Source organism: Muntiacus reevesi, chromosome 7 (genome assembly GCF_963930625.1).
Source record: "Muntiacus reevesi chromosome 7, mMunRee1.1, whole genome shotgun sequence".
NCBI classification, from domain to species: domain Eukaryota; kingdom Metazoa; phylum Chordata; class Mammalia; order Artiodactyla; family Cervidae; genus Muntiacus; species Muntiacus reevesi.
This window is the reverse complement of record NC_089255.1, coordinates 36975592-36999451: the sequence shown is the minus strand read 5'-3', so window position 1 is coordinate 36999451 and position 23860 is coordinate 36975592. Positions and strand designations below refer to the sequence as shown.

General features: G+C 36.7%; 1 protein-coding gene across 1 annotated transcript in view; it reads left to right on the top strand.

The window, feature by feature from the left end:
• The window catches only part of UBR1 (ubiquitin protein ligase E3 component n-recognin 1), a 137461-nt gene that overhangs the window by 104786 nt on the left and 8815 nt on the right, over positions 1-23860 (top strand). Inside the window, exons 38-44 of the mRNA XM_065940397.1 lie at positions 3316-3383; positions 4354-4504; positions 8628-8715; positions 9859-9992; positions 11355-11463; positions 14788-14844; positions 16634-16711. Coding sequence (XP_065796469.1) covers positions 3316-3383; positions 4354-4504; positions 8628-8715; positions 9859-9992; positions 11355-11463; positions 14788-14844; positions 16634-16711 — 685 coding nt within the window. The remainder of the gene's footprint in view (positions 1-3315; positions 3384-4353; positions 4505-8627; positions 8716-9858; positions 9993-11354; positions 11464-14787; positions 14845-16633; positions 16712-23860) is intronic.

Here is a 23860-nt window from a genome sequence, read left to right as displayed (position 1 = left end):
AGGTCACCTTCCTCCTTGTTGAGTCTCACAGACTTCTTAGGGAGCTTCTCCTGGGCAGCTTTCTGTCACTGTAATGACATGGGGGTTCCATGGCTCCATTCAAAGCTGTCACTTAAGTTTCATTAGAACTTCCACCGTGCTAACCTTTTATATTTTCAAGTTAATTTCCAGCTATCTCCTGAATTAACCTCATGCTAATAGTAATCTAATATTAATGCTGTTCCCTAACTACACACTTAAATTTTTTTTTCCTTTTTTCATTTACTTTTTTTCTTACTGATCAGTTGCACAGGCCCAGAATTTTGCACATATTACACATGCTTCTCATTCTTAGGACCTTTTCCTATTGTTAACAGTTTATCCTATTTGCTTAGTAGTATTTTGGTTTTGCTCTTTTTTAATTTTTGTTATCTGTTTTCATTTCAGTTATAATTCGGATACCTTGTTTTACCAATATTTCCAAACAGTCTTCTTGCTTTTACATTCATCACAGATATGGGATTTGTAATATTTGTTGATTGTTGTTCAGTCACTAAATCATGTCCAACTCTTTGCCACCCCATGGACTGCAACATGCCAGGTCTCCACATGCCTTCACTATCTCCCAGAGTTTGCTCAAATTCATGTCTGTTGAGTTGGTGAATGCTATCTAACCATCTCAATGTTTAAAACACCTCAAAATAAATACCAAGCAAGGAGACTAATATCATCACAGATGGCAGAAACTGAAATAATATTGCATAATGTCTAGTTGACAGTAACTAATAAACTTGATGTTCTTTTGTTCTGTAATGTATCTTTGTGCCTTTATATAAAAGTTTGTCATGTAAAAATTTATTAGCGAGAACATCTTTATTTGCAAGTTGTTAGGGCTGTAAACTCTGTGTAGAGGTACAAGATATGGTCCCTGCCATTGTAATACTCATGATTGAATTGAAGAAGCAGAACTTCTGTGAAAACTCACACTATAAAGTAGACAAATGCTAGATGTATGGTAAAAATATGTGCTTCACGAATTGACACAGAAAGCCCACTCTGGGGGCTCTGCTGTTTTTTTGCTCTAACAGGGTATATAAAGATACATTGAGAGAAACAGAGAGAGCATTCCAAGCCTGGAGCACAATTTTAACAGAGATTGAGGATGTAGGAAAGCATGTGGTATGTTCAAATAGACAGGGCTGATAGGAATAGTGGCACCTATAAATAGAGAAGCACGAAGTTGTTTTGATAAAAATAGGTCTTAAATGTCCCAGTGAGAAGTTTGAACTTTAGGTTATTAGGAATTTTTGGAACATTTTGAACAATATTATTCTAAGGCTAGATATTGTATAGATTGGGTTGGGAAAAGGAAAAATTAGAAGTAACATATGTATCTGTATATAGTAGCATACTGGAGGAGGGCATGGCAACCCACTCCAGTATTGTTCCCTTGAGAGTCCCACGGACAGAGGAAACTGGCAGGCTACAGTCCAAAGGGTCGCAAAGAGTCAGGCACAACTGAAGCGACTAAACACACACACACACACACACACACACGTAGTAGCATAAATTAGGGAGGCAGTTGGGATGGGTAGAAACAAAGTTTTGAATTAAAATGAATAACTAAACTATTGAAAGAAATAAGGAAGTCCACAATAGAGACTGTTTTTTATGTGAAAGATGATGAATATAGTTTTAACATGTTGATTCTCCAGTAGTAATAGGACATACTGTGTTCACTGCCATGTATGTGCCAGGCGCTGTACAATGATGCCTGTACATTGTACAAGAATCTTTTTATATAATCATGTCTTCTAACCACCATTATTCAAGGAAATTATCATTTCCCCAATTTACAGATGAAGAAACTGAGGCACAGAGAACTTCTATGACTTGACTAAGGTCATAATAAAAGGCAGTAAAAGGCAGAACTAGTGTTTGAACCCAAGCCTGACCATAAAATCTGTGCCTTTCCTACTATATCACTTAAGTTTTCCTGAGATATTTAATTTGGCATAAATGAAAGATTTTACCAGTGGAGGAAAATATGCATGCCAAAAATGAACTTGATTTCAGGGGACTTTTAAAATAAATATATTTAGCATCTGGGAACAAAAAAGTTTCACAACTGCCTGTAAGCAAAATTTGATGACAGAGTATTTTACTGACTGAAAAGTTAATAAATCAGGGCAAGGAATTAGGAGTTCTTAAAATGTCCTGGGAGCAAAACACTTTAACACTGAGAAGAAAATAAGGTAGGTAGTATTGGTTGTGTCATGAACATCTTAACTGACGTATTGGAAATATTACTGAAAAAGAACACATAGCTAGTTAATGGCAGAGCCCTGTATTTGCTTTATTTTATAGAGCCAGTATTAATAGTGTTTATAGTGGTTACTGTATGCCGCACTCAGGTTAAGTACTTTGAATGCACAGGTTGACAAACCTCCCAACAATCCTGTCTACACTAGAGGCATAGAGAAGTCAAGTACCTTGCCTGTGACAGTTAGTCATAGGAAGTACTGGACCCCATTTCTGTCTGACTCCAAAGCCCATGCTCTTTTAACTTTTATGCTTTTTGTTTAGAATCTTGGATTCGGGGTTAAGAAATTAACCTAGTCTGAAAACAATCTTCTCTCCTTCATTTTAACCAAATGATAACTTTATTTAAATATAATTAATTCTCACGGTTATGTATATATTAACACTTATTGTTTTGAATTCTTGATTTCACTTCATTGTCACTCTTTCCCTGACTTCTGAATTTAGAGACTGATCAAAATCAGAAAGGCAAAGTTTTTGAGCTGTCTGCATTTCCTTCCACTCATCAGTTGTCTAGTTTTGTTCAGGAGGATTGTCTCCATCCTCTTTCACTTACCTGATTCATGCTCTCCCTGCTCCCCAACCCCAAACTTGTTCATATATTTAGTGTATCACAGAACATTTAGAAATGTGTAGTTAGAGGTAGGAAGTGGTAGAGAACATTGTTTAAAAGTAATTCTTTTTCACTCAGCAAGTATAATACTTATCGAACAATTTCTTATTTCAGTCATCCTAGCTTATTTACCCTTTCCTCCTATATCTTATCTTTCAACCATTAAATTGCATTCAGAACTTTTTAGAGCCTTTTCTCAGTTTAGTTTATCTTTAGTTATGGTTCCCATATCTTAAAGGTGTGATGGACCAGTTTATCAGTTTCTGTATTTTTTTTTTTTTTCAGTTTCTGTATTACAACCCTGTTAAATTTTGTTTTAGATGCTGGTATGTTGTATTACATTTAACTGCATTGCTGTATTACTGACTGAATTACGTTAAGGTTTTTTGTTTGTTTTTCAGTTGTTCTTCCTAACCTGCAATCAGAAGCTACACCTTGCCTTCTATCCATAGATCTATTTCATGTTTTGGTAAGTGTTCAGTAAATTTTCTTTTTAAGTCACTCAAGTTTATAAGTGTTTTCCTCATTCAAATTTTATGCTCTATGTTCCAGATTATAAATACTGATCTTGAAAGTTTAGTCTCTTTTTTCCATTCCCTTTACAAATAGATACAGATTTGATTGAGACCATCAAAATCACTTTAAAAATGAAACCACATTTACCCTTTACTTTGTAATAGATTGTAGTCTAGTTGATTATATTTAGTTAGTGTCTATATAGGCAGACTTTTTCTAATAATATGTTCTCCCCCTTCCCCTTTTTCTCAACTTGTTTACATTATAAGCAGTGAATAATGGTGTGAGCTGTCTTAAAATTGTTAATTATTCGTGACATGGACCAGGCCATGGGTGCATCTAGGTGTTCCCCAAAACACCTATGGTTAGTGACAACTGTTTTGTGAATTTCTTGCACAGTTTTTCCATCTCTCTGACGATTTCATTCCTTCAAGACAAATTTTCTAGAGAGCCATGGTAAGGTTAGGATCATGAACTTTGTGGATGCAAGGTTAGCCAGTATCCTCTACCCTGTCGTTGTCACCACTGTCTTTTAAAATCGCTCATGGGAATCTTGAAAGGAATGCTGGTAACTGGACCTTATCCCCGATATTATGATATGGTTGGACTAGGGTGGGGCCCATGTATCAATGTTATTTTAAGAGTTTCCCAAATAATTGTAATGTTGAATACCCTAAAACCACAGAGTTGAGACCATTACCTGGAACTAGACCCAGCAAAGGGATAAATCTGTTTGATGATGGTTTTTATCCTCTCTTTATGGTGTATTGTATTCTAAAATATCCTGTTGAATAATTAGGGAAAAGATCGTGGTTATTTAAAATCACACATGGTGCAGTTTCTTGTATTCTTTACGTTTAATTATGAGATTAACTTGTGTTGGTCCTTTTGCTCCCCATGTTGATGTTGATTTTCTCTCATAGGTGGGTACTGTGTTAGCATTCCCGTCCTTGTACTGGGATGATGCTGTTGATCTGCAGCCTTCACCAGTTAGCTCTTCCTATAACCACCTTTATCTCTTCCATTTGATCACCATGGCACACATGCTTCAGATACTTCTTACCATAGACACAGGTAAAGCTCCCGTCAATTGTTAATTGTAAATAACATGTGCCCATGATTTACTCGGAAAATTAATTATGCTTGTGGTTAACCATTCTGTATTATGTCTCTTATTGAATGATCGTTCATTTCTTTACAGATGCTGTTTAAAGGGAAAGGTAGAACTGTGACAGGAATAATTAGCTAGACAACCTGATTCTCTCCCTAGCAGCTACTCTCTAGGTACACAGGGAGGCCATTTGGATCTGTTTTTCCCTCTCTTTTTTTTTTTTCAGATTCCTCAAGGTCAGGGTTGGAGATTAGTCTCTCCAATGTTTGTTCCTGTCTAAATACTCTGAGGCTTTTGATAAGCCTGTCTATGAAACATTATTGATCCCTCTAGCTGGAATGATAGTACTTGGTTCATTTTATAGCATTTATCACATGGTGTCTTATTTTATAGTTATATCTTACTGCTGTTCCACTCCTTTCCCTGCTTCTCCTTGTTCCTGCATCCCTACTGTAAGTTTCTTGAATAGGGAACATTCAAATTTCAGAATCTTCCTTCATAAGTTTCAAATGTTTAGCAAGTTTTGTTACACCCAATAAGAACTCAATGAATATTTTTTGGATGAAAAAATATATATATCCTTGTTTGAAGATACATGGGTAATATAACATCATGGAATTGTGATATAGTTGTCCTTTTAGATTCTGCTCTCTATAGAAAGCAAAATTGGGTTTTGAGTATCAGTGGTCATTAATGGCTATTGAAAGTTCAAATAATTTAGAGGACAGATAATTAAAGTGATCTTAGAACAGTATCTAGCAAAATTAAATACAGATTTACCTTTTGACCCACAGTCCCTCTACTAAGAATCTACCCCAAAGCTCTACTGACAGAAATATGAAAGAATATAAGCACAAGCTAATTCATTGTAACATTATTTGGAATAACAAAAAACTGAGTGCTTGGTTGAATCACCTATGATGTACCCATATATCAGAATGATGTGCAGCTATAAAATGGAATAAATAAGATCTACTAAAGAAGTGAGCTCTAGGATATTAAGTGAAAAAAAGTAGGATACAGAGCAGAAGTTATAGTATAATACCTTTGTGTAAGATACTTTATGTGTATTTATGCATATATATGCTTGCATATATTCAATTTGCTCTTTTTAAATAAATGACAGAAGTATAAATGGAAAATGAAAAACAGTTACCTCTGGTACAAAGTAAAGAGTACAAGAATTTATGCAAAGACTCTTGTGAATGTTTTTTTAATGTAGTTGATCTTAGAACTCTAATTATACTTAACTAAAAAAAAGATCTGAATGGCAAAAATAATTTTTTGACTGTTGAAAGCAACAAATGAACCTAAGAAATATATTGAGAAAATAATTGCTTAGTGACTTTAAAAAACAGTATTTCAACTGTACTTTCCTAGTAGGATATATCCGGTAATGGAGGAACTAAAAAAAACAATCTTAAGTTGAACCCAATTAGTAGTATCAGGGGTACTAATATTATTATTTTGAAATTATCTTAGGTAATTTTTAAATCAAGTAAGTGATTGTGTTAATGCCATTGGGAACTGAATTTTCAGTATGAGAAGGAAGACACACAAAAGTAAATTTGGAAAAATTAAATATAAACTGAATAATCTCCCAGTCACAATCCCTGCCAGTTGTTCTTTGATTATCAGCAAACTAATTGTAAGTTTATTTGGCAAGGCAGAAGACTCAGTATAGCCAAGTCTGTATTGAAAGAGAAGACCAAAGTCAAAGGGCTGATACTACCTGACTTTAAGATTTGTTAGAAGGCTGTAGGAATGAAGACAGTGTAATATTGGTGAAAGAACAGATAAATGAATCAGTGGAACAAAACAGAGCCCAAAATACACCTCCATAAATATAGTCAACTGATTTTTGATAAAGGAATGAAGACAAATGGAGGAAAGACAGTCTTTTCAACAAATGGTGCTAGAACAACCGAATACCCACATGTAAGACACAAACACAGATCTTACACATTTCCCAAAAATTAACTAAAAATAGATTTTAGACCTACATGTAAAATACAAAACTATAAAACTCTTAGAAGATAACATAGGAGAAAATCTAGGTGATTTTGAGGAAGCAATGACTTTTTAGGTACAACACCAAAGGTACAATCCATGAAAGAAATAATTGATAAGCTGGACTTCTTACAATTCAGAACATTTGCTTTGCAAAAGATTATTATCATGAGAATAAGAAGATAAGCCACAAACTGGTTAAACATATTTGCAAAAAATGCATCTGATAAAGAACTGTTATTCAGAATATACAAAGGACTAAGATTCAATGGTAAGAAAACAAACAGCCTCATTGAAAATGGACAAAAGACCTGAACAGACACTGAAGATATCCTGATGGCAAATAAGCATATGAAAAGATTTCAGTGTCAGGTGTCATTAGAGAATGACAAATTAAAACAACAACGAGATACCAGTATACATTCATTAGAATGGGAACAATCCAAAACACTGACAGCGTTTGCGTACTGGCAAGGACGTGAAACAACAGGAACTCTCGTTCTTTGCTGGCAGGAATGAAATCAATGCCACTTTGAGATGCTATTTGGCAGTTTTTTACAAAACTATCATAGTCCTACCATGCAGTCTAGCAGTCACACTCCTTGATACCTACCCAAATGAACTGAAAACTTATGTCCACACTAAACCTGCACACAGGTGTGTATAGTAGCTTTACTCATAATTGCCAAAACTTTGAAGCAACCCATATGTCCTTGTGAATGGATAAATAAACTGTGGTACATCCAAACAATGGAATATTCTTCAGTTCTAAAAAGAAATGAGCTATTAAGCAATGAAAGGACATGGAGGAATCTTAAGTGTATACAACTAAGTGAAAGAAGCATATTTGAAAAGACTAGATATTGTATGATTCCAACTATATGACATTATGGAAAATGTGTAACTATGAGATAGTAAAATGACCAGTGGGGATTGGCAAGGGTTAGGGGAGAGAAAGGTGAATAGGCAGTGTGCAGAAAGCTTTCAGGGTAATGAAACTATTCTGTTGGATACAATAATAGTGGGTACAACTTATTATACATTTGTCAAAACCCATAAAATGTACAGGGCTTCCCTCGTAGCTCAGTCGGTAAAGAATCTGCCTGCAATGCAGGAGACCGGGGTTCAATTCCTGGGTGGGAAAGATTCTCTGGAAAAGGAAATGGCAACCCACTCCAGTATTCTTGCCTGGAGAATCCCTTGGCCTGGAGGGTTACAGTCCATGGGGGTTGCAAGAGTCAGACACGACTTAGAGACTAAACCACCACCATAGAATGTACAATAGCAAGTGTTATCTCTAGCGTAAGCCATGGACTTTGAGTGATAATGATGTATCACCGTAGGCTGTAACAAATGTGCCAGTGGTGCTAATAGTGGGGGAGACCGTAGGTTTTTGGGAACAGTGGGTATATGGGAAATCTGTGCTTTTCACTCAGTTTTGCTGTGAACCTAAAACTGCTTTTAAAAAATAGTTTATTAATTTTAAAAGATATTGTTCAAATAAATAAATAAAAGATATTGTATTTTCTTAGGTACAACACCAAAGGTACAATCCATGAAAGAAATAATTGATAAGCTGGACTTCTTACAATTCAGACCATTTGCGTGTGCGCATTTATCAAACTTCATCAAATGGTGCATTTAATATTTATGTATTTTATTGCATTATAAAATTTACCTCAAATCGAAAAATCATATACAAATACTGAACTCTTTATTTATTTATTTTTTTTATTTTGGACTGTGCTGGGTCTTCATTGCTGTGCACAAACTGTCTCTAGTTGCAGCGAGTAGAGGGCTACTCTCTAGTTGTGGTGCATTGGCTTCTCATTGCGATGACTTCTCTTGTTGTGGAGCACAACCTCTAGGTGCTTGGGCTTCAGTAGTTGTGCACGGGCCTAGTTGCCTAGTTGCCCCACAGCATGTGGGATCTTCCTGCAACAGGGATCGAACCCGTGTCCCCTGCATTGGTAGACAGTCTTAACCACTGGACCACCAGGGAATTCTGAAATTGAGGATTCACTAATAAATTGAATAGTAAATTAATAGATTTATCTTTCAGAATTTCTTTTTCAGGCCTCCCCCTTGCACAGATACAGGAAGAAAGTGAAGAGGCTCGTTCTGCATCTTCTTTCTTGGCAGAAGTTTCTCAGTATACAAGTGGGTGAGTAACAGCCCATTAGTCCAGTCTATCTCAATATTGTTTTTATAATTCCACATCTTTGTTCAGTTGTTTGGCAGTATCTCTTGAACCATTTTAATTCCAGTTTTTAAAAATCAGTTAAAGGCTTTTGGAATAACAACAAATAAAAATTTCCCATTCATTTGTTTCTGAGACTGAAAACAAATTTTGACACATCTTTATTCTTATAAACTATTACAGGAATATAGGCAAAAGATGATAGAATTTTAACAAGATGCAGCAGTTAAACTTTAAATAAATGTAAAAGGTTGAAAATAGGTTGTCCTTTTAAAGCAGTTCATACAGTTAATACACTTAACTACTTAGAAGTTTTTTAAGGCTGTTGTGAGTAATATGTAAAATATATTGACAATACACAGGTTAAAACCAAAAGTGCAATACAGTGCTCTGCTGAGCGTCATCTGCTGCCAAGTTTCCCTCTTTGTTTTCATCTTCTTCATCAGTCAACTTTTTTTCAGTTTAAGTACTGAATATGTGTATTTATCTTTATGTTAATAGACTTTATTTTTTAGAGCTGTTTTAGGTTTACAGAATACAAAGTAACCAAGAGTTTCCATTTCCTCCCTCCCACCACCAGTTTCTCCATTACATCTTTCATTTGTGTGGTATATTTGTTAAAGTGATGATCCAGTATTGATACATTGTTATTAACTATATAGTCCATAGTCTACATTAAGGTTCTTGCTTTGTGTTGTAAGATTATAGTATCATATAGATTATTAGTTTCATTGCCCTGAAAATCACCATTTTTAATACATAAGTCAGGAAAGTATTAAACTTTTTAAGCTAATTTAGCTACTTTGGCTAGTTACTGATAAATACATTTGCTCCACATTTCATTACAAGGGTTAGGAAAAAGAAAAAAGTTGTTCTTTGCCTTAAGAATCTACCTCATAAAATATGCAAGATTTGTGGTTTGCTTTAAGAAGCTGTTAGGAGATTTAAAGACTGAAGCTATAGCTAGTTAAATATTTTGTTTTAATGTTTAAACATTAATGCATAAAAAATTATTTAATGCTGGGATGTGTTTTTGAAAGGGGATGTATTTACAATCTGGGTGTTCTGATTTGTATTCTGTTCTGTTCTGGAATTGTTGCCTCTCAGCTGCGTTGGGTGTGGCATTCCTGGCTGGTATTTGTGGGTCTCCTTGAAGAATGGCGTCATCCCGTATCTTCGCTGTGCTGCATTGTTCTTCCACTATTTACTTGGAGTAACTCCACCTGAAGAACTGTTTACCAGTAAGTAGGAAAATGAAATCACAGAGTAGTAAATAAGAGACTTTTTTGTTACCTTCAACCTCAAGGGTGAGAGCAGCCAAAACCACCTCTTTATTCCTCACCTCTTTGATCAGTGTTCATTCCAAACATGTGTGCCCCTGCCCCGGTGTGGGTAAAAGGTGAGGTCAGAAACCAGATTAGCCTTATAATCTATAAAACCTATTCATGGCTCCTGTCTATGTAGAACTTTTGTATTTGAGCTTACAAAATGCCTTCATGCAGTGTAGGACAGATAAGAAATTACAAAGATTGGTTGGCTCTAAAGAAAGAGAACTGTTTGGCTTTATAATATACTCTGATTCTTGAAGTTTGAACATTTGACTGTATCTATTATGAAATAAATAAAATGCTGCTGGGAAAGGCCTGTTGTATTAACCGAGGCCCTGTGTATTTGAGTAACAGAATAATTTCCTTTCTTCTTTACTGCCTTAAATCTGCATCAAGGTAGAGAAGGTTTCCTTGTGGCTTTGTATGGGTAAAAATCAGAAGGTTTGCATGATTTTGGAAGAGTCATCAAATTTCCTCTGAGATGCTTTCTTTTGTTCAGCCTTAACAGGGTTCTTTACCTTGAACTCTGTTCAGTGGGGCTCATTAGATGTAGGTTTGTTTGTTCTGATTCTGTATAAATAGGATACTGCTTTCTTTCCAAGTGGTTGTCAGCACAGATTTGTGTTCATTCTTTAAAAAATTATTTATTATCTTGTTGGTGCTGTCATATGGTAATGGATAAGATAAAGTCCTTTCTTTTATTAGAGAGGAGATGAAATATAAGCCAACAGATAAATACATATAGTATAATGTCAAATGGTGATAAGTGCTACAAACAAAAATACAGCAGGTCATGAGAACAGAGAATGCTGGGGCAGAGTCATGTTTGTGAGGAGACACTGAGCAGAGAGATCAAAAAGGACATGGCGTTGAACTGGATGGAGAGTTGAAGGAAGAGTATCGTAAGCAGAAGGAACAGTAAATGCAAAGCGTTTGCTTGATGTCATCGAAGAATAGTAGAGATGAGTGACTGAAGCTTAATGAACAGGGGGAGGCAGGTAAGAGATGAAGTCAGATCAGGTAGGGCCTTTATGCCACGATAAGCACTTTTGTATTTTGTCTTTTGGGTGTGGTTTGACATAGAAGTCTGATCAGAAGAATGACTCAAATCAGATTTTAAATCACTGTGTCTTGTCACCCACAATTTTACAGAGTACAAAGTATACTCTGTATAGGCAGAATATAGAAATGAGCGTAAACAGGGAAGAAACTCTAGAAACAGGATGACCAGGTAAGAATAATGTACTTATTAAATATATTTTTGTTTTCTTGTAGATGCTGCAGAAGGAGAGTACAATGCACTCTGTAGCTATTTATCTTTACCCACAAATTTGTTCCTGCTTTTCCAGAAATATTGGGATACTGTGAGGCCCCTCCTCCAGAGGTACTGCAGGGATAAAATATCATTATTGGATTATTATACAGTTTGGAAATTTTAAATTTAAAATACCTGCTAAGCTTTTAGATTGATTACTGTTGATTGAAGGGGACGACAAAATCACACAAGGTTCCTAATTCACACACGGAAGAAGTTGGGGATAAGACCAGCAGCAATGTTCCACCATGACTGCCAATCATTGTGCTTAAGTTCCTCACAGCTGCTGTCTCATCCCAGTTTTAAATGGGGTGGAGGTGGTGGTGAAGTGAGGATAAGCATGTTGTCAGCAGCCATACAGTCACAGTTAAGCATCAGAAGAACCCAGAGTGGGGCAGCAATAGTAGCATATCTCATGGTAGCACATATCTTAGACAGGTGACTGAGGAGGTAATAAAAGTCACAATGTAATATTACTCAGCCATAAAAAGGAACACCTTTGAGTCAGTTCTAACGAGGTGGATGAACCTAGAACTTATTATACAGAGTGAAGTAAGTCAGAAAGAGAAAGATAAATATCATATTCTAACACATATATACAGAATCTAGAAAAATGGTACTGAAGAATCTATTTACAGGTCAGCAGTGGAGAAACAGATATAGAGAATAGACTCATGGACATGGGGAGAGGGGAGGAGAGGGTGAGATGTATGGAAAGAGTAACATGGAAACTTACATTACCATATGCAAAATAGATAGGCAACTGAAATTTGTCGTATATCTCAGGAAACTCAAACAGGGGCTGTGTATCAACGTAAAGGGGTAGGATGGGGAGGAAGGTGGGAGGGAGGTTCAGAAGGGAGGGGATATATGTATACCTATGGCTAGTTCATGTTGAGGTTTGACAGAAAACAACAAAATTCTGTAAAGCAATTTTCCTTCAATAAAAAAAATTAATTAATTAATTTATTTTTTTAGTTAATTAATTTTTTAAAAAGTCATTTGGTAACTCAAAAATGTATCCATTTAAATTTCCCATGGAGAAGTGTGTTTTTCTTTTATTAAAGATTTCTTTGTACCCTCATACTTAATAGACCCTTCTACTTGCTTACTCTCTACCCTTCAAATCTCTAGTCTCCTAACCCTATCTTTGTTACCACCATTTTCTATCTTTTTTTTTTGAGATATAATTGACATATACCTTGAATTTAATAGTCAGTTCTCATCGTGTTACTCTGTTTCCCCCATTAAAGATCCTGACATCCATTTCTGACACTTGGGGAGGCTGTTTTTCCCACACATCCAACAAGTAGTTTTTCAGCATTAGCTGGATGTCCTACAGTTCAGCTCAGTATCTATCTGGAGATACTGTCAGATCCCACAGGCTGAGGGCTCAGTCCTAAAAACATGACAACATCACATACTTCAGAAAGAACCAAGCTGTCACAAATCCAGGCTGTCTCCTGTGCTGACCAAAAGGCTATATAGTGTGATTAATTTATAGAGCAGCTCACAGAACTCAGAGAAACGTTTTCCCTTCTAGGGCATCAGTAAAAGGTTATAACTCGGGGCCAGCCAGATAGAAGAGATACACAGGGCAAGGTATGGGGAAAAGGGAGCAGAACTTCCACACTCTCTGAGCACACCACTGTCCCTGAATTGACACGTGTTCCCCAACCTGGAAACTCTCCAAACGTGGTGAGATCTCCTAGCTACCAGCCCTCATACTTTTGTTCAGTCTTGGTTTGATAGACATAGGTTTAGCCCAAGTAATTCCATTTGTGGCTTCTCGTCTGTTTTTTTAACATTGTCAGTCACAGTATCACACTCATGATTTCCTTTAGTCTTTTCAGTTTTCTCCCCTTTTCTTTTCTCCTTTTTCTTTAATCGGTGTCTTGTTGCCTGCATGCTCAAGTCAGGATTTGTGTGAATGTCTGCCCATCTCTGGCCACCTTTCCATGTGTTCTCATCTCTTCTTTTGGGTGCTTTTCTGTGTTTCCTCATTTCTCATGAGGTAGTCTGATTTCCAGTGTGATTAAAATGAATCAGATGGATCCAAAAAAATCAGTACCATGCTTTGTGTTGAGTACAATCACAGTAGGTTATACTAATTTTATTTTTATATAGTTGGAGTTGATACATTCTTAGCTTGCCATTCTAGTTTAATGTTAAAAATTCAAACTTTGAAACACAAAGTCTGTGCCATTCCTGGCTCTGCTTGCCTCAGAGCCTTACCTCATCATCTGCACAGACAGGGAACTGACCTCTCAAGGCCGTATTTCCCAGTCTGCGTTGTCAGTTGGCTTCAGCCTGTGGGAGGCACTGGCAGGATATTGGAGGCCAGGAGGAAGAGAGAAACCTGTGTTTAGGTCACCTCTGTTTGCCTTGTGGGGCATCCCTGACAGTGGCTATAGCTCTTCCTTGGCTCTAGTTCCCACCAGACAAGTCTGCTGTAGCTCCAGCATCCACCTGTTGCAGGAAAGGGGGACCCCATCCAGGGCCCAAGAGTGGGCTCTTGCCTGACACTCAGAAGTGAATTGTCTGAGGGGACACACGTGCTGCCAAAGCAAGAGACTTTATTGGGAGGGGCGCCCAGGTGGAGAGCAGCAGGATAAGAGAACTCAGAACGGCTCTGCCATGTCTCAGGTTTTATGGTAATTGAGGTAGTTTACGGGGTGTCTCTGGCCTATCACTCTGACTCAGGGTCCTTCCTGGTGACACCTATATCGCTCAACCAAGATGGAGTCTAGCAAGAGGGATTTTGGGAGGTTGGTGGGGTGCATGGACTGGCTTCTCCTTTTGATTTTCCTGAATTCTTCTGTTTGGTGGTAGCTTGTTAGTTCTGCATTCCTTATATGAGTTAAGATAACTCATACAGGAGGATACTGTAGTGCCTAGCCAGTGCAAGTGGTTTTGGTCACTGGTTCATCTGATACACCACTGACCCTTAGCTCCAACGATACCATTCCAAAAATACTGTTTTGTTCCTCCAGCCTGGCAGGGGTAGTAGCTTCCTGTTATTGGCTGATCTTCTTGTTGCCTCCTTGCTTTTTTGTCTCCTGGTTGACTTCTCAGCCTTTCTGTAACCTTTATTTCCAATTTCTGGTATTAAATGCCCTCTTGTAAAATACTGAGTGTAGTTTATGTTTTTCTAGTAATAGATAAACCCTTTAAAAAAGAAATAGAAGATTTGGGGGAGGATAAATAGGAAGACATAAAAAAAGAAGGGGAGAAAAGAAAAAGAGAAGAAAGAAGAGGCAAGATGTAAGGTAAAAGAAGTCTAGCACAGAGCACATGGAAAGAAAGGGCCGAGAGGTTTAGCGAGGATGGCTTGATGAATATTGCACTAAAGTTGTGATGACCCATTTGCTTTTCTCTCTGCTTCCCATACAGGTGGTGTACAGACCCTGCCTTACTAAACTGTTTGAAGCAAAAAAGCACTGTAGTCAGGTTGGTTTTACTTCTCCGTCCTTCCCTACAAGTTGTGTTTCCAAAAGTAGTTAACTGATGAGTATGCTTTCTAGTCTGTTTTCATTCTCACTCAGCATACTATTTCTTATATTTCTGTTATGGCTTGCTGAAAATTCCATTCTTCCTACAATTGATTTTTTTCTTGGAGTAACTGTCTTTTCCCTCTTAAATTGTTTGACACCACCAACTCCTGTTTCTTAAGCTAATGCATACCTGTTAAAAGGCAAAGGAAGAGATGGTTTCTTGGAGCTACTACTTATTAAAATGAGAGGGTAGTGACAGTATTCATGTAAATCACTTTTTTTTCCTTTTGAGAATGAAAATATAAGTAAAACTATTCCCTCTTCCTCATCTCCTCCTCTCTATATGCTTGGAGACTACTCAACAAAAGTTTTCTTCAGCCCCCCTGTCTCCTTTAAGTTTTGGCTTAATCAAAATTCATCTCTTCCTCAAAGACTGATTAAATATTACCTTCTCCCTGAAACCTATGCTAACATATCCTCTCATATGTATAACCCAGTTTTAGTGATTTAGAGATTATAGCTCCACCTCCTGTGCTCAGAGGCAGTAGTTTTCACATCACCAAGAAGGGTTTAAAAGATGAGTACATATTTTAGGACTGTTAGTCTCACAAAAGTTAATATGTGTCTGTTAGACATCTGCTGTTTCCCCAGCATGGTACTAGACTAACATTACTTCTGGAGAGTTAAAAGATATATAACACATACAGGTTTTAGTCATAGGTAGTTTATAGAGTAGTTATATACATAAATTCAAGAGATAAGATAAAGTGTAATAATATATGGAATATACTGTTAATGCTAATAGAAAGTTAGAGAGTAAATATTCTTAATGATATAAGTTTAGCCTTAGAGGAGATAATTTTTGCTGCACACAGAAGGAATTACAGAATTTGAATTGATTGGGGTTTAAGGAGAGACTTTCGTATTATTCATATTATTTCAGCTGACCTTTATATGAGATAATAATTTCATATTATTCAGATGACCTTTCCCAGGGCATACATGCAAGGCTTTTGTTGTGTTAGTATGGTGAGAATGGAAAATAACACTTACAAACATGTATTAGGTACTAAGTATATTATGCTTTGCTTCAATATCTAACTGAGTTCTCAACAGCCCTTTGAGGTTCTTTGATACTGTTATTCCTATTTAACATTTTTTCAATCATCATGAGTATTTAATGTTTCTCTTCTCACCCCACCCCCTAACAAAATGTGTTACTAAATTGATAGTCTACCATATGACTGAGGGAGCATAATATATTTATTCTCAGTTTACAGACCAGCAGATACAGGATTGTTGACTGTCAGAATCTAGGATTTGTAACTGGGCCTGTTTGATTTCAAAGATTGTGTTCTTAACTGCTACTTTATATTACTTCCTAGACAGTATAGAAATATTAGAACAATTTAGTCTTAGGAAATAGTAGGAGTTGGATTTGGAAAGGAAACCAGCTGATGAAAGATCTGGAATTCTAGACTGAAAAGTTTGGATAAATCTAATCAACAGTGCAAATTACTATGGATTATAAAAATGAATCCCTAAGTTTTTTCTTTTGTTTTTGACTGTGCCATGTGGCAGGATCGTAGTGCCCTGACCAGGGATTGAACCTGTGCCTCCTGCAGTGGAAGCAGGACCACCAGGGAATTTTTCTCTCATTATTTTTAAAACATTCATCCTTCTATTACTTGGTCTGTTTTTGACCTGGGCTTATTTACTCATTGCCATTTAAATTATATTTCTAGGTACCCTAGAAAAAGAAATAGTTTGATAGAGCTTCCTGATGACTATAGCTGCCTCCTAAATCAAGCTTCTCATTTTAGGTAAGAAGAAAATTTTTTTTTTTTTTTTTTGAGCTTGCATTTGGTAAATACCACCACTAGCAAATTTTAATTGATGAAGAAGTCTCATAACATACAATTTTGTATAATTCATTGGCATTTAGTGTATTGCTAATATTGTACAGTAACTATTTCTCTCTAGTTCCCAAACATTTTTAGCACACCAGAGAAAAACCTTGCATCCACTAAGTAATCATTCCCTATCCTGTTCTTTCCCAGTTCCCTGGTAACTGATAATCTGCTTTCTATCTCCATGGATTTGCCTATTCTGGATACATTATATAAAAAGAATCATACAATCTGTGACCTTTTGTGACTGGATTTTTTCAATTAACATCCCTTTAGGGTTCATCCAAGTTGTAGGATGTATCAGTATTTCATTTCTTTCTTGGCTAAATAATCCTTTGTTTGTGTACACCAAAATTTATTAATCTGTTCATCCATTGATGAGCATTTAGGTGGTTTCCCTCTTTAGACTGTTATGAACAATGCTACTATAAATAATCATGTGCAAGTTTCTGGTTGGACACATATTTTAATTTTTCCTGGGTATATATATTCCTAGGAGTGGTATGTTGGATCATTATGGTAATCCTGTGTTTAATGTTTCGAGGAACCACTAAACTGTCTTCCACAATGACTGCACCATTTTACACTCCCACCAGAATGTATGAGGGCCCCTGTTTCTCCATATTTTTATCAACATTTGCTATTTTCTGTTTATTTGTTTTTTTAACTAAAGCCATCCTAGTGGGTGAAAAAATGGTAGCTCACTGTGGTTTGATACACATTTCCCTAATGACCAGTGATGTGGAACATTTTTTTGTGTTCTTGTTATGTATCTGTATATGTTCCTTGAAGAAATGTGTGTTCAAGTTTTTTGCCCATTTGATAATTGTTTCTTTTTGTTGTTGAGTTTTAAGAGTTGTTTTTATCTTCTGAGTATTAAACCCTTACCAGACTTTAATTTGCAGATATTTTCTCCTGTAAGTTGTTTTCTTATTCTTCATAACGTCCTTTGATATAGAAAAGTCCACTTTATATTTTTTCTTTTGTTGCTTATGCTGTTGGTATAAGAATTTGTTGCCAAATGTGAAGTCATGACGATATATCCTTGTGTTTTTTCCAAATAATTTTATACTTTTAGTTTTTCTATTTTGGCTGTAGATCCATTTGGAATTAATTTTTCGAATAAAGTGGGAGGTACAACTTCATTCTTTTTTCATCTGGTTTCTAGTTGTCCCAGCATCATTTTTTGAAGACTGTTGTTGCCCTCTCATTAAATAGTCTGGCACCTACTCAAAAAATCAGTTGGTCATAGATATTTGATTTTATTTCTGGATTCTCAGTTCTGTTCCACTGGTCTATATATCTATCCTTATGCTAGTACCACATCATTGTAATTACTGTAGCTTTGAAGTAAGTTTTGAAATTGTAACATAAGAGCTTTCCAAATTTGTTTTTCTTTTTCATTATTATTTTGACTGCTTGGAGGTCGTGTGCGGTTACATTGGCATTTGAGAACTGACTTTTTCTTTTCTGCAAAAGAGGCAATTGGGATTTTAATAGAGATTGCATTAATCTGTAGATCACTTTCTGGAGTGTTGCTGTTTTAACAATAAGTATTAAGCCTTCTAGTTCGTGAGCATGGATGCCTTCCATGCTTAAGCCTTCTTTACTTTTATTCAGTGATGTTTTGTAGTTTTCAGAGTATAAGACTTTTCATCCTTGGTTGCATTTATTCCAAGGTATTTTATTGTTTTGAATGCTATTACAAATGAAATTGTCTTCTTAATTTCCTTTTTGGATTGTTCATTGCTAATGTATTTAAGCACAACTGATTTTTGTCTGTTGATCTTGTACCCTGCAACTTTGCTGGGTGTCCATAGGGATGACAACCCAAGTTTAGTTTGAATTAATTCCAACTTAATTTCTATAGCATACATTAACTCTCTTTCTTCCTGATTCTTTCTCCTCTCTTATTGTTGTTGAAATCACAGACTTAACATTTTTATATACCGTTTGCCTGTTAACATAGATTTGTATGATTGTTTTATGTATTTGCCTTTTAAATCATACAGGCAACAAAAAGGAGTTTTGTATCAAAAATTACAATAATATTAGCTTTTATGATAGCTTTTTTTACCTTTACCAGTTATCTGTTTTTTACCTTCAAGTTACCTTTCGTGTTCTTTTGCTTTACCATGAAGAACTCTCTTTAGGGTTTCTTGTAGGACAGACCTGCTAACAGTGGACTAGTGTGGAAATGTCTTAATTTCTTCCTTATTTTTAAAGGATTGTTTTGCCAGATATCAGATTCTTGGTTGATAGTTTTTTTAGTTTGAGCACATTAAATGTATCATCATACTATTTTCTAGCCTCCATGGTTTCTGATGAGAAACCAGCAGTTGATTTTATTGAGGATCTTTTGTATGGGATAAGTTGCTTCTCTTTAGCTGCTTTCAAACTTTTGTCTTTGTCCTGGCTTTTAACAGTTTGGTTATAACATGCCTAAGTGTGGATCTCTGAATTTATCCTGCTTGTAATTCAGTTTGATATTTGGATGTGTAGACTCATATATTTCAACATATTTGGGAAGTTGTTAGCCATTATTAGTATTACTTCAAATTTTCTTTCCTCTCTATTTATCTTGGACTTCTATAATGCATGTGTATATTATTATGCATGATGGTGTTCCATTAATGCCTCAGGCTCTATTCCTTTTTCTTCATCCTTTTTTATTGGTCCGTTCCTCTGACTCCATAATTTCAGTTGCCTTGCCTTAAAATTTACTATAAACTTACAGAGGAACCTGGAATTGAATAAAACCGTGGAATGTTAGGTCCATGAATCAAGGCAAATTGGAGGTAGTCAAACAGGAGATGGCAAGAGTGAACATCAACATTTGAGGAATCAGCGAAATAAAATGGACTGGAATGGGTGAATTTAACTCAGATAACCATTATATCTACTACCATTGGCAAGAATCCCTTAGAAGAAATGGAGTAGCCATCATAGTCAACAAGAGTCCAAAACACAGTACTTGGATGCAATCTCAAAAATGACAGAATGATCTCTGTTCATTTCCAAGGCAAACCATTCAATATCACAGTAATCCAAGTCTATACCCCAACCAGTAATGCTGAAGAAGCTGAAGTTGAAATAGTTCTATGAAGACCTACAAGACCTTCTAGAACTAACACCCAAAAAAGATGTCCTTTTCATTATAGGGGACTGGGATGCAAAAGTAGGAAGTCAAGAAATACCTGAAGTAATGGGCAACTTTGACCTTGGAGTACAGAATGAAGCAGGGCAAAGGCTAATAGAGTTTTGCCAAGAGGACATACTGGTCATAGCAATCACCCTTTTCCAACAACACAAGAGAAGACTCTACACATGGACATCACCAGATGGTCAACACCAAAATCAGATTGATTATATTCTTTGCAGCCAAAGATGGAGAAGCTCTATACACTCAGCAAAACCAAGACCAGTAGCTGACTGTGGCTCAGATCATGAAATCCTTATTGCCAAATTCAGACTTAAATTGAAAAGAATAGGGAAAATCACTAAACCATTCAAGTATGACCTAAATCAAATCCCTTATGATTGTACAGTGGAAGTGACAAATAGATTCAAGGGATCAGATCTGACAGACAGAGTGCTTGAAGAACTATGGATGGAGGTTTGTGACATGTACAGGAGGCAAGGATCAAGATCATCACCAAGGAAAAGAAAGGCAAAATGGTTGTCTGAGGAGGTCTTACAAATAGCTGTGAATAGAAGAGAAGCGAAAGGCAGAGGATAAAAGGAAAGATATACCCATTTGAATGCAGAGTTCCAAAGAATAGCAAGGAGAGATAAGAAAGCCTTCCTCAGTGATCAATGCAAAGAAATAGAGGAAAACAATAGAATGGGAAAGACTACAGATCTCTTCAAGAAATCAGAGATACCAAGGGAACATTTCATGCAAAGATGGGCACAATAAAGGACAGAAATGGTATGGACCTAACAGAAGCAGAAGATATTAGGAAGAGGTGGTAAGAATACACAGACGAACTGTACAAAAAAGATCTTCACGACCCGGATAATCACGATGGTGTGATCACCAACCTACAGCCAGACATCCTGGAATGGGAAGGCAAGTGGGCCTTAGAAAGCATCACTACAAACAAAGCTAGTGGAGGTGATGAAATTCCAGTTGAGCTATTTCAAATCCTAAAAGATGATGCTGTGAAAGTGCTGCACTCAGTATGTCAGCAAATTTGGAAAACTCAGCAGTGGCCATAGGACTGTAAAAGGTCAGTTTTCATTCCAATCCCAAAGAAAGGTAATGCTAAAGAAAGGTAATGCCAAAGAATGCTCAAACTACCACACAGTTGTACTCATCTCACACACTAGTAAAGTAATGCTCAGAATTCTCTAAGCCAGGCTTCAACAATATGTGAACCATGAACTTCTAGATGTTCAAGCTGGATTTAGAAAAGGCAGAGGAACCAGAGATCAAATTCATCAAAAAAGCAAGAGAGTTCCGGAAAAACATCTATTTCTGCTTTATTGACTATGCCCAAGCCTTTGACTGTATGGACCACAACATACTGTGGAAAATTCTGAAAGAGATGGGAATACCAGACCACCTGACCTGCCTCTTGAGAAATCTGTATGCAGGTCAGGAAGCAACAGTTAGAATGGACATGGAACAACAGACTGGTACTAAATGGGAAAAGGGCTATATCAAAACTGTATATTGTTACCCTGCTTATTTAACTTATATGCAGAGCACATCAATGCTGGACTGGAGGAAGCACAAGCTGGAATCAAGATTGCCGGGAGAAATACCAATAACCTCAGATTATGCAGATGACACCACCCTTATGGCCGAAAGTGAAGAAGAACTAAAGAGCCTCTTGATGAAAGTAAAAGAGGAGATTGAAAAAGTTGGCTTAAAACTCAACGTTCAGAAAACTAAGATCATGGCATCTGGTCCCATCACTTCATAGCAAATAGATGGGGAAACAGTGACAGACTATTTTTTGGGCTCCAAAATCACTGCAGATGGTGACTGCAGCCATGAAATTAAAGACACTTGCTCCTTGGAAGAAAGTTTATGACCAACCTAGACAGCATATTGAAAAGCAAAGACATTACTTTGCCAACAAAGGCCAACCTAGTCTAAGCTATGGTTTTTCCAGTAGTCATGTATGGATGTGAGAGTTGGACTGTAAAGGAAGCTGAGCGCCAAAGAATTGATGCTTTTGAACTGTGGTGTTGGAGAAGGCTCTTGAGAGTCCCTTGGACTGCAAGGAGATCCAACCAGTCCATCCTAAAGGAGATCAGTCCTGAATATTTATTGGAAGGACTGAGGTTGAAGCTGAAACTCCAATACTTTGGCCACCTGATGCAAAGAACTGACTCATTTCAAAAGACCGTAACGCTAGGAAAGATTGAAGGCGGGAGGAGAAAGGGACGACAGAGGACGAGATGGTTGGACGGCATCACCGACTCAATAGACATGAGTTGGAGTAAACTCCACAAGTTGTTGATAGACAGGGAGGCCTGGCGTGTTGCTGTTCATGGGGTCACAAAGAGTCGGACATGACTGAATAACTGGACTGAACTGAACTGAAAATTTACTATTTCTTCTGCATGCTTCTATATGCTGTTCAACCCCTTTGTAAGCTTTTAATTTCTGCTATTGTACTTTTCCATGTTTCCTTTTTATAATTTTTCTGCTGATATTCCCTACTCTTTCATGTATTTTCCTAATTTCCTTCATTTTTTTTTTTAAATCAATGGTTTTTTCAATGAGCATATTTAAGAGAGTTAAAGTCTTTGTTTTTAGTGTGTTGGGCTTCCTTTTGGATAATTTCCATCAATCTCTTTTTTTTTCCTATGAGTGAGCCATACTTTTCCATTTCCTTGTTTTGTTGAGAATGGGACATTTTGAGTATTGTGATGTAATAACTCTGGAAATCAGAGTTCCCCTATTCTATGAACTGCCATTGTTGCTTGGTAAAGGCTATAGTTATGTTTGTTTTAGTGCCTTTTCCAAGCCTTTTGTGCAAAGACTGTACTCATTGTTGTGTGTTCTGGAACTGGAATCGCTATTCCATTATCTTTGTGGTCAGCCAGTAACTGACAGAGATTTCCTTAAATGCCTGGATCCAATAAGAAAAAAAAAAGAGAGAATGAAAAATATAGACTGTTTTTCCTCTTTAAATCCTCTCTACTATCATCATCACCAAGAAAGTTGCTTTAGCCCATGGGAGTTGAAACAATGGCCAATCCCTGTGCCAGCCCCTCAGTGAACTGCCAGGCAAAAATAAGCTTAAAACCCTAATTTTTTGAGGACGAGGTCCTTCTTGTCCACCTTGGCAGCAACACACTGCACCATGATTGCAGGCGGCCACCCCCATAGCTACCTGGTGTCGAGCTTGGGGATAAGGATGGTAATCTCTATATAAAATGCCAAAATTCACTGAAAGTTACCAGCCTCTTTTTCTGTCAGGCACTCCTTTGGACACTGCAAGTGTTTGTCCAGAGTCAGTTCCCAAAATAGTTGCTTCAGACAGTCCTTACCAGATTAGTAGTTGTTCTGATAGAGGAACCACACTGATCTCAGCTTTGCAAGCAAATAACACTCTTGGAAATATCTCTTATACATGTGTTTTTAGACACTGTTTTCCATGCATTACACTGTGGTGACCATATTCATGCACTGAAATAACATTGAAGAACTCTTTATTTTTTTTCCCAGACACAATCTTATATGGAAGTCCAGTATTATATAACAGTAATTATTGCAGTAAAACAGATAACCCCGTGACTCAGATTTAAGCCTGGGTACTGGAAAGAGGAGTACACTCCTTTCTTGGCACCATGTTCCTCCTACCTCAATCAGATTAAGCACTATTCTAAAGCAGTTTCTCAACCTTCCTTTTATCTTCTTCTTCCCTTTCACTGATCACTTCCAAATCAAAAAACTACTGTCGGTAAAGACTAGTGAGAAGCAGTATGAATAATTACATTATATTCATTGCTAATACCATGTGTGAATTACCTGTTAGTTACTTCTGTAAGAAACAGCATGAGCTTAAACCCATATTTCTGTATGATAAAATTATGTTCTAT